The 15,014-nt window shown below is 47.0% G+C and overlaps 1 protein-coding gene across 2 annotated transcripts in view; it reads right to left on the bottom strand.

Moving 5' to 3' along the window:
• Nucleotides 1-15,014, bottom strand: part of LOC135056377 (GTP-binding protein SAR1a) — a 46,497-nt gene that overhangs the window by 4,679 nt on the left and 26,804 nt on the right. For both annotated transcript variants that reach the window (XM_063961456.1, XM_063961457.1), the window contains exons 5-6: nt 13,155-13,258; nt 412-543 (exon numbers count right to left, since the gene is read on the bottom strand). In XM_063961456.1, coding sequence (XP_063817526.1) covers nt 412-543; nt 13,155-13,258 — 236 coding nt within the window. The remainder of the gene's footprint in view (nt 1-411; nt 544-13,154; nt 13,259-15,014) is intronic.

The following is a 15,014-nucleotide window of genomic DNA, read 5'->3' as shown; positions in this document are numbered from 1 at the left end:
CAGTTACTATGTACATATAGAGGCAATACACTACTTTACATAATATTAAGCTAGCATGTAGAATTAGAAGCCATGAGCCATCAGACCCCCAGTAACTGCACACTGTAATAGGCCCTACACACTACGCGATAACACTGAAAGATATGAACAATCTCAGTCATTAATGAACGGGATACCGTTCATATCTTTCAGTGCGTATGCACCAACAATGAACGATGCGCGGCCTCGCGCTCGTTCATCGTTGGTGCCGGGTCGCTTATACATGCATGCCAATATGGATAATCTCGTCCATATTAGAATGCAGGGCTATGGAGCCGGGTGACTGTCTTCACTCCCCCCGCCGCCAGGTCGCCCGACGGCCAAACGCCAGGTGTGTAGGGCCCTTAAGCCAACCAACAGATCATTACTTACTTTTCCTGTGGTTTGTCCATAAAGTCCAAATATTTCTCTCAGCTTCTCCTCACTAATTGCCTCAGGTCTGTCAATTTTATTCCCAAGGATAAGAATTGGCACATTAGATATCGTATCATCTGTCATGAGTGCCTAGAGAATAGAGAAAAAAAAAATCTGTTCAGGCTTCAAAGAAATGTAAAAGCCAAGGAGGATATCTTTGCATAGCTACAGTATATAGAGTTAGTGCCATATATTTGGACACCGACACATTTTTGTCATTTTAGCTGATCGAAAACATATTTAAGTTACAGCTATATAATGAATATGGTTTTAAAGTGCAGACTATTGGCTTTAATGTGAGGGTGTCCAATATGGAGGAAGGGTTTAGAAAGTACAGCAGTTTAACATGTAGTATCGGACAATTCCAACCAAAAGTGGACAAGGGTCATGAAAAAAAAAAAAAAAGTTGGAATATTCAAAAAAATTTAATTTCCCAGTGCATCAGTCAGTCTATAGTAGTTAAAAAATGGGTTAGTAACAGTGTGTCACATAACATGCTGCCATTTTGTATTATTTTAGTAAATAGCTACCAGGCATCAGGGAGACACTAATTGTGACCACTGATTATCTGTTGCTGTTTTCTGAAAACAAAGGTAAGAAACTTGGATTATTCTAGTTACAGTATATAACAAAAGTTGAGGATATGTACTGTCAGAAATTATATTTTCATAATCAGTGTTTCTTGTTGTTTTGTTAGTGAAAGAGTTAAAACAAAGATTTTGAGATATGGTACCCATCTGAAAACATTGTTAGAAAGGTAAATGACCCTGTACCAGTTACTGCAAGGGGCCATTTTTCATTTTCTGATTAATGTATTTGATGGTTACGTCCGTTACACATACATTCCATTAAATATTGTCAAGGTAATAAGAATGACTTTCCTGAAAATTGTACTAAAACAATCTGTGTGGTTTATGCTTTATTGTAAAAAAGTATGGAATAAATATCTGTTGTAGTTTCGGAGAAATCAGACATGTATTTTATGTCAGAAATTACCATGTCCTATTCAGGTTACATTCATTACATTTAAACAATGTATTTATTTACAGCAGACAATGGTGAGGCTTGTTCACACTTCATATTTTTATTCACCAGTGGTAGATATAATTGTGGTAAAATTTGCTTCTTTATGTGCATTTTAAATTTAAAGCAATCCCAAGGTTTATCACAAACACGGTATCTGAAAGTTACAGCCGTTACTTTGGAATTGCCCCACCCTCTTTTCAAGGGACCATAAGTAACTGGACAATCGACTTAAGTCTGGGCTATTTCCTTTTTATTTCTTTATCAATTAAGCCAGCCAAAAGTCTGGAGTTGATTCCAAAGTATATCTATTACATTTGGAAGCTGTTTCTGTGAACCCATAACATGCAGTCAAAGGAACTTTCAATGTACAGTTGCAAGAAAAAGTATGTGAACCCTTTGGAATTTCCTGGATTTGTGCATAAATTGGTCATAAAATGTGTTTTGATCTTCATCTAAGTCACAACAATAGACAAACACAGTCTGCTGAAACTAATACCACACAACCAATTATATGTTCTCATATAATAATCCAGCGAGATATAGGCTGCTTTGAAGCAGGAAACCCAATTTTCTTGGGATCATACAGGACAAAGAGTCCGATTTCCTGTGACGAGCAGTCCTCTTCACATAGATTTTCAAAGCCCTCTCAACATCCAAGGACTTTGACGAAACGGAGGAGTCAGTAGCCACTGGCACCACAATACGTTAGTTGATATGAAATGTCGACACAACCTTTGGAAGAAACTGCTGACGTGTCCGGAGCTCAGCTCTATCTTTGTGGAATATCAAGTAAAGGCTTTTACAGGACAAAGCCCCCCAATTCTGACACACGTCTAGCAGAAGCTAAGGCCAACAACGTGACAGCCTTCCATGTCAGAAATTTGACCTCAACCTCCTGTAGAGGCTCAAACCAGTCCGACTGGAGAAACTGCAACACCACGTTAAAGGTCCCAAGGCAAAGGGAGGTTGAATGTGCAGAACCCCCTTCAAAAAGGTCTGAACCTCAGGGAGGGCAGCCAATTGTTTCTGGAAGAAAATGGATAGGGCCGAAATCTGGACCTTTACAGATCCCAACCTCAGGCACATATTCACACCTGCTTGCAGGAAGAGGAGAAAACGTTCCAGCTGAAACTCCACCGCAGGAAAACGTCTTGGATTCACACCAAGAGACATATTTCTTCCAAATACGATGGTAATGTTTAGACGTTAGCCCTTTTCTAGCCTGTATCAGGGTAGGAATGACCTTCTTCGGAATGCCCTTTTGAGCTATTATCTGGCGTTCAAACTCCATGCCATCAAACGTAGCCGCGGTAAGTGTTGATAGGCGAACGTCCCCTGCTGCAGCAGGTCCTCCCGAAGAGGAAGAGGCCTCGGCTCTTCCTGCAAGAGATTCAGAAGGTCCGCGTAGCAAGCCCGCCTTGGCCAGTCTGAAACAATGAAGATCGCTTGAACTCTTGTTCTCCTTACAAGCTTTAGAACTCTTGAAATGAGTGGGAGTGGTGGAAACACGTACACCGACTGGAACACCCACGGAGACACCAGGGCGTCCACTGCCCCTGCTTGTGGGTCCCTCGACCTGGAACAATAGCGTCAAAGCTTCTTGTTGAGACGAGAGGCCATCATGTCTATTTGGGGTAACCCCCAAAGGTCTGTTATTTCCTAGAACACCTCCGGATGGAGACCCCACTCCCCCGGATGGAGATCGTGTCTGCTGAGGAAGTCTGTTTCCCAGTTGTCTACTCCCGGAATAAAGATTGCAGAGAGTGCCATCCCATAGGATGATTCTTGTCACCTCTGACATCGCAGCTCTGCTCTTCGTTCCGCCCTGTTGGTTTATGTAAGCCACCGTCGTTACATTGTCCGACTGTACTTGAATGGCCCAATTTCTTAGAAGATGAGCCGTCTGAAGAAGACCGTTGTAGACGGCTTAGTTCCAGGATGTTGATCGGCAGGCCGGCTTCCAGACTTGACCACCTTCCTTGGAAGGTTTCCCCTTGAGTGACTGCGTCCCAACCCCGGAGGCTCGCATCCGTGGTTACAAAGACCCAGTCCTGAATCCTGAACCTGCGGCCCTCCAGAAGGTGAGGCAATTGGAGCCACCAGAGGAGTGAAATCCCGGCATTTGGAGATAGACGAATTCTCTGGTGCATGTGTAGATGAGATCCTGACCACTTGTCCAGGAGATCCAGTTGGAAGGCCCGAGCATGGAACCTTCCGTACTGGAGAGCCTCGTAAGAGGCCACAATCTTTCCCAAAAGTCGAATGCATTGATGAACCGACACCCGGGCTGACTTCAGGACATCCCGGACCATTGTTTGTATCACCAACGACTTTTCCTGTGGAAGAAACACCCTCTGCACGTCCGTGTCGAGGATCATCCCCAGAAACGACAACCTCCGGGTTGGTTCCAAATTAGATTTTGGAAGGTTCAGAATCCAATTGTGGACTCTGAATAGGCGGGTTGTGAGTACAATGGACTGCAACAGCTCCTCCTTGGACGATGCCTTTATCAGTAGATCGCCCAGATACGGAATGATGTTTACCCCGTAGAACCATCATGTTTGCCATCACCTTGGTGAACACCCTTGGTGCTGTAGAGAGTTGCCGAATAGCAGGGCCTGGAACTGGAAATGACAGTCCAGTAATGCAAAACCTGATGCAGTAGCCAATCGGAATGTGGAGGTACGCATCCTTGATATCCAGGGATACTAGGAATTCCCCCTCTTCCAGACCTGATATCACCACCCTGAGAGACTCCATTTTGAACTTGAACTCCTTCAGAAAAGGGTTCAGTGATTTTAGGTTCAGAATGGGCCTGACCAAACAATCCGGTTTCGGTACCACGAAAAGGTTCGAACAGTAACCCGTGCCTTGCAAATGAGGTGGTACTGGCACAATGACCTGTGCCTCCACCACCTTCTGGACTGCTGCTTGTAGGACAGTCCTGTCCGCCAGCAGAACTGGAAAGCCTGATTTGAAAAATTGGTGAGGAGGGAGATTTTGAAATTCCAACCTGTATCCCTGGGACGCAATATCTATCTCCCAGGGATCCAGGTCGGACAATACCCAGACGTGACTGAACTGTCTGAGTCTCGCTCCCACTGGCCCCACCTCCAGGCCGCGCAGTCCACCGTCATGCGGAGGACTTCGGCGTACTGGAAGCAGGCTTAGTTTCCTGGGAACCTGGCGCAGCAGGTTTCTTGGATGTAGCTCGACCTCCCCTAAAGAAGGTATTGGACGGTTTGGCCTTTCTAGGCTTGTTAAATCGAAAGGACTGTGATGCTGATGAAGAGAAGGATTTCTTCGGAGCAGGTGCAGCTGCGGAAAGGAACGGAGACTTACCCACTGTAGCCATGGATATCCACGCATCCAAAGGTTCCCCAAAGAGAGCCTGACCTGTGTAGGGTAGGGACTCCACACTTTTCCTGGATTCCGCTTCGGCCGACCACTGGCACAGCCACAGTCCCCGACGAGCTGAGACAGACATGGAAGAGATCCCCGCAGCCATGGAACCCAGGTCTTTCAAGGATTCTACCATAAAACCTGCTGAATCGTGAATGTTACGCAAAATCAATTCAACATCACCCTTATCCATTGTATCCAAATCCTCAAGTAAGGTGCCTGACCATTTTACTATAGCTTTTGCAATCCATGCACTAGCAATAGTGGGACGTAATATGGCCCCCGAAGCGGTGTACATTGAATTAAGTGTATTATCACTCTTTCGTTCAGCTGGCTCCTTTAAGGCGGTAGATCCCAGAACAGATACAACCACCTTTTTTGAGAGTCTGGACACAGATGCGTCAATGATTGGAGGCCTTTCACATTTTTTCCTATCCTCCTCAGAGAAAGGAAACTCCACCTGGACCCTTTTAGGGATCTGGAATTTTTTCTCAGGGTTTTCCCATGCTCTCTCAAATATAGCATTTAATTCCTTTGACGCAGGAAAGGTTAGTGAGGCTTTCTTATTTTCAGTGAAAAAAGCCTCCTCAACTTGCTCAGGTGTGGTATCATTAATATTCAACACATCCCTGATAGAGTCTATCATCAATTGCACCCCCTTTGCAAGAGAGGCAGACCCCCGCAACACATCCCCAGTACCATCTGTGGTATCAGAATCGGTATCCGTGTCATCTTGCATGACATGAACAAGCGCACGTTTGTTGGGGTATATAGAGGAGCGTCCTGAGGTATCAGAATCGGGCCATACTGCCATAGAGTTCTGTAATACCTGGGTTGCGGATTCATTACTTGCAACCCTATCTGAAATCTGAGAAGATTTGATAGAGGAAAACCACTCCGGTTCCCTTGCTGGAATCTGTGCTAAACCAGTGCTATCCTGATTACATGGAATGGGATCATCCTGGGAGGACATATCCTCCGCAGCATACGACACAGTGTCCCTGGACATAGCTAAAGGAGACCACAAAACACCACACACACACACACACACACACACACGGGAGGGCAGACAGAGTTTCACCCCCAAGAATGGCAAGAGATACAGAGATTGGAGCCAACCCACACACAGCGCTTTTAACCAAAGGGAATCCCCTTGTCAGCGCCGACTGTGCACCTTAATAGGATACACAGTCGTATTGCAGCCTCCCCCCCTTCTACAACCCCCTGGTACCGTGAGAGATGGCCGGAGTTGCTGTGGAGGGACCTTCTTTCTCCTGATCAGCGCTGTGCAGGCAGGAAAATGGCACTGAACGCTGCTGGGTCCACTCTGAGAAGCTCCGCCCCCAAAATGCCGCTGTCTTCCCGCTCTTCATCTGATTATACTGGCCGGAGGATTGATGCTGGCTGAGATCGTGGGACCCCGACAGGCTTTGTGATCAGTGTAGGGTGTAAGGGCTGGCCCAGGGCGCCCCTCAACGCGCCGCACTATGTACCACTGCGCCATCCTGGAGCGCAGTTAATACTGCGCTCCTATCCTGCTGCCGCCATCTTCACACCGGCCCCCTGCTTGTTAGGGGGGTCGTGTCTTACTCGTCACAATCTTCAGCTCTGTAAGGGGGTGGCGGCATGCTGCTGGGGTGAGCAATCGCCTGCGGCAGGGAGCGATCTATCCCCTCAGAAGCTCAGTGTCCTGTTAGTGGAGTAAGTGGCTCAGACCCCGCAGGGCGGACACTACACCCCCCCACCCCTTAGTCCCACGCTGCAGCCTCCCTGTAAAATAAAAAAAACTGTAAAATAACTTTTTACTAGAAAAGGTCTGTAGAGCTCCCCTAGCTGTGACCGGCTCCTCCGGGCACATTTTCTAAACTGAGTCTGGTAGGAGAGGCATAGAGGGAGGAGCCAGCCCACACTCTCAAACTCTAAAAGTGCCAATGGCTCCTGGTGGACCCGTCTATACCCCATGGTACTAATGTGGACCCCAGCATCCTCTAGGACGAAAGAGAAAAAATGGTTGCAAATGGTGAAAGTCTACATTTCAATTGCATGCCCATTGTTGGCTTACAGAGCCAAAATTAGGAAAATTGTAAGTGTCCAAATATATATGTATCTAATTGCATTCATGGTTATGTAGTTTACCATAAATACTTAGATTTAATTATTTCTAAATTTAAAGTGGTCATCCACAAAGACACGTGTTAGGAACTCAAAAAAATAAGATTTTACTTACCGGTAAATCCATTTCTCGTAGTCCGTAGTGGATGCTGGGGACTCCGTAAGGACCATGCGGAATAGACGGGCTCCGCAGGAGACAGGGCACTTTAAGAAAGAATTAGGACTACTGGTGTGCACTGGCTCCTCCCTCTATGTCCCTCCTCCAGACCTCAGTTAAGGAAACTGTGCCCGGAAGAGCTGACAGTACAAGGAAAGGATTTTGGAATCCAGGGTAAGACTCATACCAGCCACACCAATCACACCATATAACTCGTGATAAACTAACCCAGTTAACAGTATGAACAACAACAGAGCATCAGACAAACCTGATGCAACCATAACATAACCCTTATTTAAGCAATATTGCAGAAGAAGTCCGCACTTGGGACGGGCGCCCAGCATCCACTACGGACTACGAGAAATAGATTTACCGGTAAGTAAAATCTTATTTTCTCTAACGTCCTAGTGGATGCTGGGGACTCCGTAAGGACCATGGGGATTATACCAAAGCACCCAAACGGGCGGGAGAGTGCGGATGACTCTGCAGCACCGAATGAGCAAACTCAAGGTCCTCCTCAGCCAGGGTATCAAACTTGTAGAACTTTACAAAGGTGTTTGAACCCGACCAAGTAGCTGCTCGGCAAAGCTGTAATGCCGAGACCCCTCGGGCAGCCGCCCAAGAAGAGCCCACCTTCCTTGTGGAATGGGCTTTTACTGATTTTGGATGCGGCAATCCAGCCGCAGAATAAGCCTGCTGAATTGTGTTACAGATCCAGCGAGCAATAGTTTGCTTTGAAGCAGGAGCACCCAGCTTGTTGGATGCATACAGGATAAACAGCGAGTCAGTTTTCCTGACTCCAGCCGTTCTGGCTACATAAATCTTCAAAGCCCTGACTACATCTAGTAACTTGGAATCCTCCAAGTCACGAGTAGCCGCAGGCACCACAACAGGTTGGTTCAAATGAAAGGATGACACCACCTTCGGCAGAAATTGCGGACGGGTCCGTAACTCTGCCCTGTCCATATGGAAAACCAGATAGGGGCTTTTACATGACAAAGCCGCCAATTCAGACACACGCCTAGCCGAAGCTAAGGCTAATAGCATGACCACCTTCCACGTGAGATATTTTAACTCCACGGTCTTAAGTGGCTCAAACCAGTGAGATTTCAGGAAACTCAACACCACGTTAAGATCCCAAGGTGCCACTGGTGGCACAAAAGGGGGCTGAACATGCAGCACTCCCTTTACAAACATCTGGACTTCAGGAAGAGAAGCCAGTTCCTTTTGAAAGAAAATGGATAGGGCCGAAATCTGGACCTTAATGGACCCTAATTTTAAGCCCATAGTCACTCCCGCCTGTAGGAAGTGAAGGAAACGGCCCAGCTGGAATTCCTCTGTAGGGGCCTTCCTGGCCTCACACCAAGCAACATATTTTCGCCATATACGGTGATAATGTTTTGCTGTCACGTTCTTCCTAGCCTTTATCAGCGTAGGATTAACCTCATCCGGAATGCCTTTCTCCGCTAGGATCCGGCGTTCAACCGCCATGCCGTCAAACGCAGCCGCGGTAAGTCTTGGAACAGACAGGGCCCCTGTTGCAACAGATCCTGTCTGAGAGGCAGAGGCCATGGGTCCTCTGTGAGCATTTCTAGCAGTTCCGGATACCAAGCCCTTCTTGGCCAATCCGGAACAATGAGAATTGTTCTCACTCCTCTTTTCCTTACGATTCTCAGCACCTTGTGTATGAGAGGAAGAGGAGGAAACACATAAACCGACTGGAACACCCATGGTGTCACTAGTGTATCCACAGCTATCGCCTGAGGGTCTCTTGACCTGGCGCAATACCTTTGTAGCTTTTTGTTGAGGCGGGATGCCATCATGTCCACCTGTGGCAGTTCCCATCGATTTGTAATCTGTGTGAAGACTTCTTGATGAAGTCCCCACTCTCCCGGGTGGAGGTCGTGCCTGCTGAGGAAGTCTGCATCCCAGTTGTCCACTCCCGGAATGAACACTGCTGACAGTGCTTGCACGTGATTCTCCGCCCAGCGAAGAATTCTGGTGGCTTCTGCCATTGCCACCCTGCTTCTTGTGCCGCCCTGGCGGTTTACATGAGCCACTGCGGTGATGTTGTCTGACTGAATCAGCACCGGTTGGTTGCGAAGCAGAGGCTCCGTTTGACTCAGGGCGTTGTATACGGCCCTTAGTTCCAGGATATTGATGTGCAGACAAGTCTCCTGACTTGACCACAGCCCCTGGAAGTTTCTTCCCTGAGTGACTGCCCCCCACCCTCGGAGGCTTGCATCCGTGGTCACCAGGACCCAGTCCTGTATGCCGAACCTGTGGCCCTCGAGAAGGTGAGCACTCTGCAGCCACCACAGAAGAGACACCCTGGCCCTGGGGGATAGGGTGATCAGCCGATGCATCTGAAGATGCGATCCGGACCACTTGTCCAACAGATCCCACTGAAAGGTCCTCGCATGGAACCTGCCGAAGGGAATGGCTTCGTATGATGCCACCATCTTTCCCAGGACTCGCGTGCATAGATGCACCGACACCTGTTTTGGTTTTAAGAGGTCTCTGACCAGAGTCACGAGCTCCTGGGCCTTCTCCTCCGGGAGAAACACCTTCTTCTGGTCTGTGTCCAGAATCATGCCCAGGAAGGGAGACTCGTCGTAGGAATCAGCTGCGACTTTGGAATATTCAGAATCCAGCCGTGCTGTTGTAACACCTCCCGAGAGTGTGCTACGCTGATCAGCAACTGCTCTCTGGACCTCGCCTTTATGAGGAGATCGTCCAAGTATGGGATAATTGTAACTCCTTGCTTTCGCAGAAGCACCATCATTTCTGCCATTACCTTGGTAAATATTCTCGGTGCCGTGGACAGACCAAACGGCAACGTCTGGAATTGGTAATGACAGTCCTGTACCACAAATCTGAGGTACTCCTGATGAGGTGGATAAATGGGGACATGCAGGTAAGCATCCTTTATGTCCAGAGACACCATAAAATCCCCCTCTTCCAGGCTTGCAATGACCGCCCTGAGCGATTCCATCTTGAACTTGAACCTTTTCAGGTAAATGATCAGGGATTTTAAATTCAATATGGGTCTAACCGAACCGTCCGGTTTCGGAACCACAAACATTGTGGAATAGTAACCCCTTCCCTGTTGAGGGAGGGGAACCTTTACCACCACCTGCTGGAGATATAATTTGTGAATTGCCGCTAACACTACTTCCCTTTCTATGGGGGAAGCTGGCAGGGCCGATTTGAGGTAACGGTGAGGGGGCATCACTTCGAATTCCAGCTTGTATCCCTGAGACACAATCTGTATAGCCCAGGGATCCACCCGTGAGCGAACCCACTGGTGGCTGAAATTTTGGAGACGCGCCCCCACCGCTCCTGGCTCCACCTGTGGAGCCCCAGCGTCATGCGGTGGATTTCGTGGAAGCCGGGGAGGACTTCTGTTCCTGGGAACTAGCTGTATTGTGCAGCTTCTTTCCTCTACCCCTGCCTCTGGCAAGAAAGGACGCACCTCTGACTTTCTTACCTCTTTGTGATCGAAAGGACTGCATTTGGTAATACGGTGCTTTCTTAGGTTGTGAGGGAATATATGGCAAAAAAATTGACTTCCCAGCCGTAGCTGTGGAAACTAGGTCCGAGAGACCGTCCCCAAACAATTCCTCACCCTTATAAGGTAAAACCTCCATGTGCTTTTTTGAGTCGGCATCACCTGTCCATTGCAGAGTCCACAGGACCCTTCTGGCAGAAATTGACATTGCATTTATTCTAGAGCCCAGTAGGCAAATGTCTCTCTGGGCATCCCTCATATATAGGACAGCGTCTTTTATATGCCCCAGGGTCAGCAATATAGTATCCTTGTCCAAGGTATCAAGCTCCTCAGACAGAGTATCTGTCCATGCTGCTACAGCACTACACATCCAGGCCGACGCAATTGCCGGCCTTAGTAGGGTACCTGAATGTGTATAAACGGACTTCAGGATACCTTCCTGCTTTCTATCCGCCAGATCTTTTAGGGCGGCCGTATCCTGTGACGGCAGGGCTACCTTCTTAGATAAGCGTGTCAAAGCTTTGTCTACCCTAGGGGAGGATTCCCAGCGTAACCTGTCCGTTGGCGGGAAAGGATACGCCATAAGTAACCGTTTGGAAATCTGCATTTTCCTATCAGGAGAATCCCAAGCTTTTACACATAACTCATTTAACTCATGTGAAGGGGGAAAAGTCACTTCTTGCCTTTTCTCCCCAAACATATAAACCCTCTTGTCAGGGACAGGGTTTTCCTCTGAGATGTGCAATACATCCTTCATTGCTATAATCATGTAGCGGATGGCTTTAGCCATTTTAGGCTGCAACTTTGCATCATCGCCATCGACACTGGAGTCAGAATCTGTGTCGATATCAGTGTCAACAATTTGGGATAGTGGGCGCTTCTGAGATCCTGACGGCCTCTGCGCTGTAGGATCAGGCATGGGTTGGGACCCTGACTGTCCCAAGGCATCAGCTTTATCCAACCTTTTATGCAAGGAGTTTACATTATCATTTAACACCTTCCACAAATCCATCCAATCAGGTGTCGGCGCCGTCGGTGGAGACACCACATTCATCTGCACCTGCTCTGCTTCCACATAGCCTTCGTCAAACATGTCGACACAAGCGTACCGACACACCACACACACAGGGGATGCTCTATTTGAGGACAGAACCCCCACAAGGCCTTTTGGAGAGACAGAGAGAGAGTATGCCAGCACACACCCCAGCGCTATATGACCCAGGAATTACACAGTAACTTAGTGTTTACCCAGTAGCTGCTGTATATACTGATATTGCGCTAAATTTATGTCCCCCCCCCTCTCTTTTTACCCTCTTTCTACCGTGAATCTGCAGGGAAGAGCCTGGGGAGCTTCCTCTCAGCGGAGCTGTGGAGAGAAAATGGAGCTGGTGAGTGCTGAGGAAGAAGCCCCGCCCCCTCAGCGGCGGGCTTCTGTCCCGCGATTTTGTGTAAAATAATGGCGGGGGCTCATGCATATATACAGTGCCCAACTGTATATATGCCCTTTTATGCCAAGAGGTACTTAATTGCTGCCCAGGGCGCCCCCCCCTGCGCCCTGCACCCTACAGTGACCGGAGTGTGTGGGTTTGATGTGGGAGCAATGGCGCACAGCTGCAGTGCTGTGCGCTACCTCATATGAAGACTGGAGTCTTCTGCCGCCGCTTTTGACGTCTTCTTGCTTCACACGCCGGCTTCTGGCTCTGCGAGGGGGACGGCGGAGCGGCTCCGGGAACGGACGACCAAGGGTGCGTTCCTGTGTTCGATCCCTCTGGAGCTAATGGTGTCCAGTAGCCTAAGAAGCATGACCTATCCGCAGTTAGTAGGTCTGCTTCTCTCCCCTCAGTCCCACGTAGCAGAGAGTCTGTTGCCAGCAGATCTCTCTGAAAATAAAAAATCCTAACAAAATACTTTCTTATTAGCAAGCTCAGAAGAGCTCACTAAAGTGCACCCAGCTCGGCCGGGCACAGATTCTAACGGAGGTCTGGAGGAGGGACATAGAGGGAGGAGCCAGAGCACACCAGTAGTCCTAATTCTTTCTTAAAGTGCCCTGTCTCCTGCAGAGCCCGTCTATTCCCCATGGTCCTTACGGAGTCCCCAGCATCCACTAGGACGTTAGAGAAAATAGCTATGATCTTACATTGTTAAAGCACGGTTTTTATACAACAAAATTGTAACATGTATAACATTTAACATAAACTAAGCAATTGCGGCGCGATCACATTTAGTGCTGCGTGGCCGCAGATGGGGAGCGGCAGGTAGCATGCTGGGCAGCCTTGCCCTGCGATAGGCGTGCCCCAGCATGCGTGTCAAAGGATTGCAAATTCTGATAAAAAGCAGAATTTGCAATCCTTACTGCATGAGGTCCTTAATTTGGAAACTCTCCTCTAGAAATGCCACTGACAAAGGACATGGTTTGTGAAATACAGGGTGAATGCCCAGTCCTGTCCAGTGCTAAACCGCTATAAGATGCATAAACAGAACTGTTGTTCTTACATTGAGCTCCACTTTGGACTCCATAAGGCGTGAATGGTCTAAACAGTCCACAAGAAAAACAATTCCATTAATTGCTGGTAGGTAGTTCTTCCAAACACGCCGAGCTGAACCAGAAGCAAAAAGAAAAGAAAAAACCACAATAAGCAAAGCAAGTAGACAGTCATTTTAAAAAAAGGATTTATAATAACATTTCACTTTTCCCCTTGTGTATAAATACAAACGGCTAATAATGCTCACAGATATAAATGCATAAGTCTCTGGAGCTTATTACAACTAAAAATATTGAGATAAGGCCGTGATCGGAGAGGAGTTATTTTATTACAGTAATCCCCAAAAGTAGGGCTGCCATAAGAAATTGTGGAGACCGAACCCTCTGTGTTCCCAACCTCTTCCATGCCACAAATAAAAGATACAGACATACACACACAGAACGAAGACTGAGAACAGCATCCAGTATGCAGGGATATAGCTCTTTCAGTAAATTACCGGCCTGTGGCATGTAAGGAGAATTCCAGAGTTCTTTCTGTTGAGGGGAAATTGCTCAATATCAACTTCAGAACATCGGTGTCAGGCAAATTGACTTCCACCTTTGTGTCTCTCTATTACAAAACTGCACAAGTGCAGAACTCTGTAAACTTCTTAGTCACTATGGCTCCAGGATTCCAGACAAACTTATGGTACAATTAATCACTAAGTGGTGAGTGAAGGAGAAAATACCCAGAAAAGTGTTGGATGTTACTCCCCTGATGGCAGCCCTGTCCAGAAGGTCCCTGCAGCTAGCAAAATAAAGTCCTTCGCAGAATATGGCCGATAACCAAAAATACTAGTTTGTACTCCTGATGCAAGAAAATACGAGGGTGGTTCAATAAGTAAGGTAAGCTCCTACTATATGTTTTCACATGCCGCATGCGTACACATCATGGCAGCGTGTATTCCCACCCCACCGTGAATATGGAAGCGGGTGCGCATGCACGTGCGAGCACACAGTCGCGGGCACACTATTCGTGGTAAATGAGTCGAGTTTACCGCAAATAGGAGTTAAGATGAACCTGGACACATCTGTATATGTACAAGTTGAATAAATTTATGCTATTTCATTATTTACTGAACCATCGTCGTACAAATACAAGACATTATAGTTATGGATATGTCAGTTAATAATCTGATAAAAATTTTTATTCAAAATGAAACAGTATAAAATACTAATAATCATATACCAACATCACGTGCAGTTGCCTCATTATCATATAATATATTGTAACTGGAGCGGAGGGACGTAAAAAATTAAATTCCCTTGGAAGTCTGATAAAGGCACGGACATTGCACCAATTGTAAGATATAAATAGAGGCGCTCATGAAAAACGCATACCAAAAAATCACAGGTTCAATATCAGCCAAGGAATCAAAGTATAAAATATATATATGTTTATTAATAATAAAAAATACTATTTCATGATGGAAAATTCACAATTAATATTCCTTATGATTTTAGTATAATGTATGAAATACAGAGAATTAAAAAACTGGAGGGTACGTAGGATGTCTGTCTGTTTGCCGACTGCAGGGTTTATTTGGTTATCCTGCTGATTATACCTTGCAAATGCTGTGCAGGTAATTGTGCTGGATCAGGTGATATCTTAAGCCCAGGTGTATAGGAGCGTTCCTTCCAGGCTACCTGGACGTGCACCGTCCGCCGGTAGAGTTCAAATTGGAAGACGCTGAATGTGATGACCGTACCCGTGTGGCGTCTGCAGTTGTACGTGTAGCCAAGTGGGGATTAGCGGACATTGCACCAACCTTTACCTTTTTTATTGGAGTTATACATGCATGTTTTTATTTATTTTTTTACATTTTTCAATT

Source organism: Pseudophryne corroboree, chromosome 3, assembly GCF_028390025.1.
Source record: "Pseudophryne corroboree isolate aPseCor3 chromosome 3, aPseCor3.hap2, whole genome shotgun sequence".
Taxonomy (NCBI): domain Eukaryota; kingdom Metazoa; phylum Chordata; class Amphibia; order Anura; family Myobatrachidae; genus Pseudophryne; species Pseudophryne corroboree.
The sequence above is the reverse complement of the archived record's forward strand: the minus strand, read 5'-3'. Positions and strand labels throughout refer to the sequence as shown.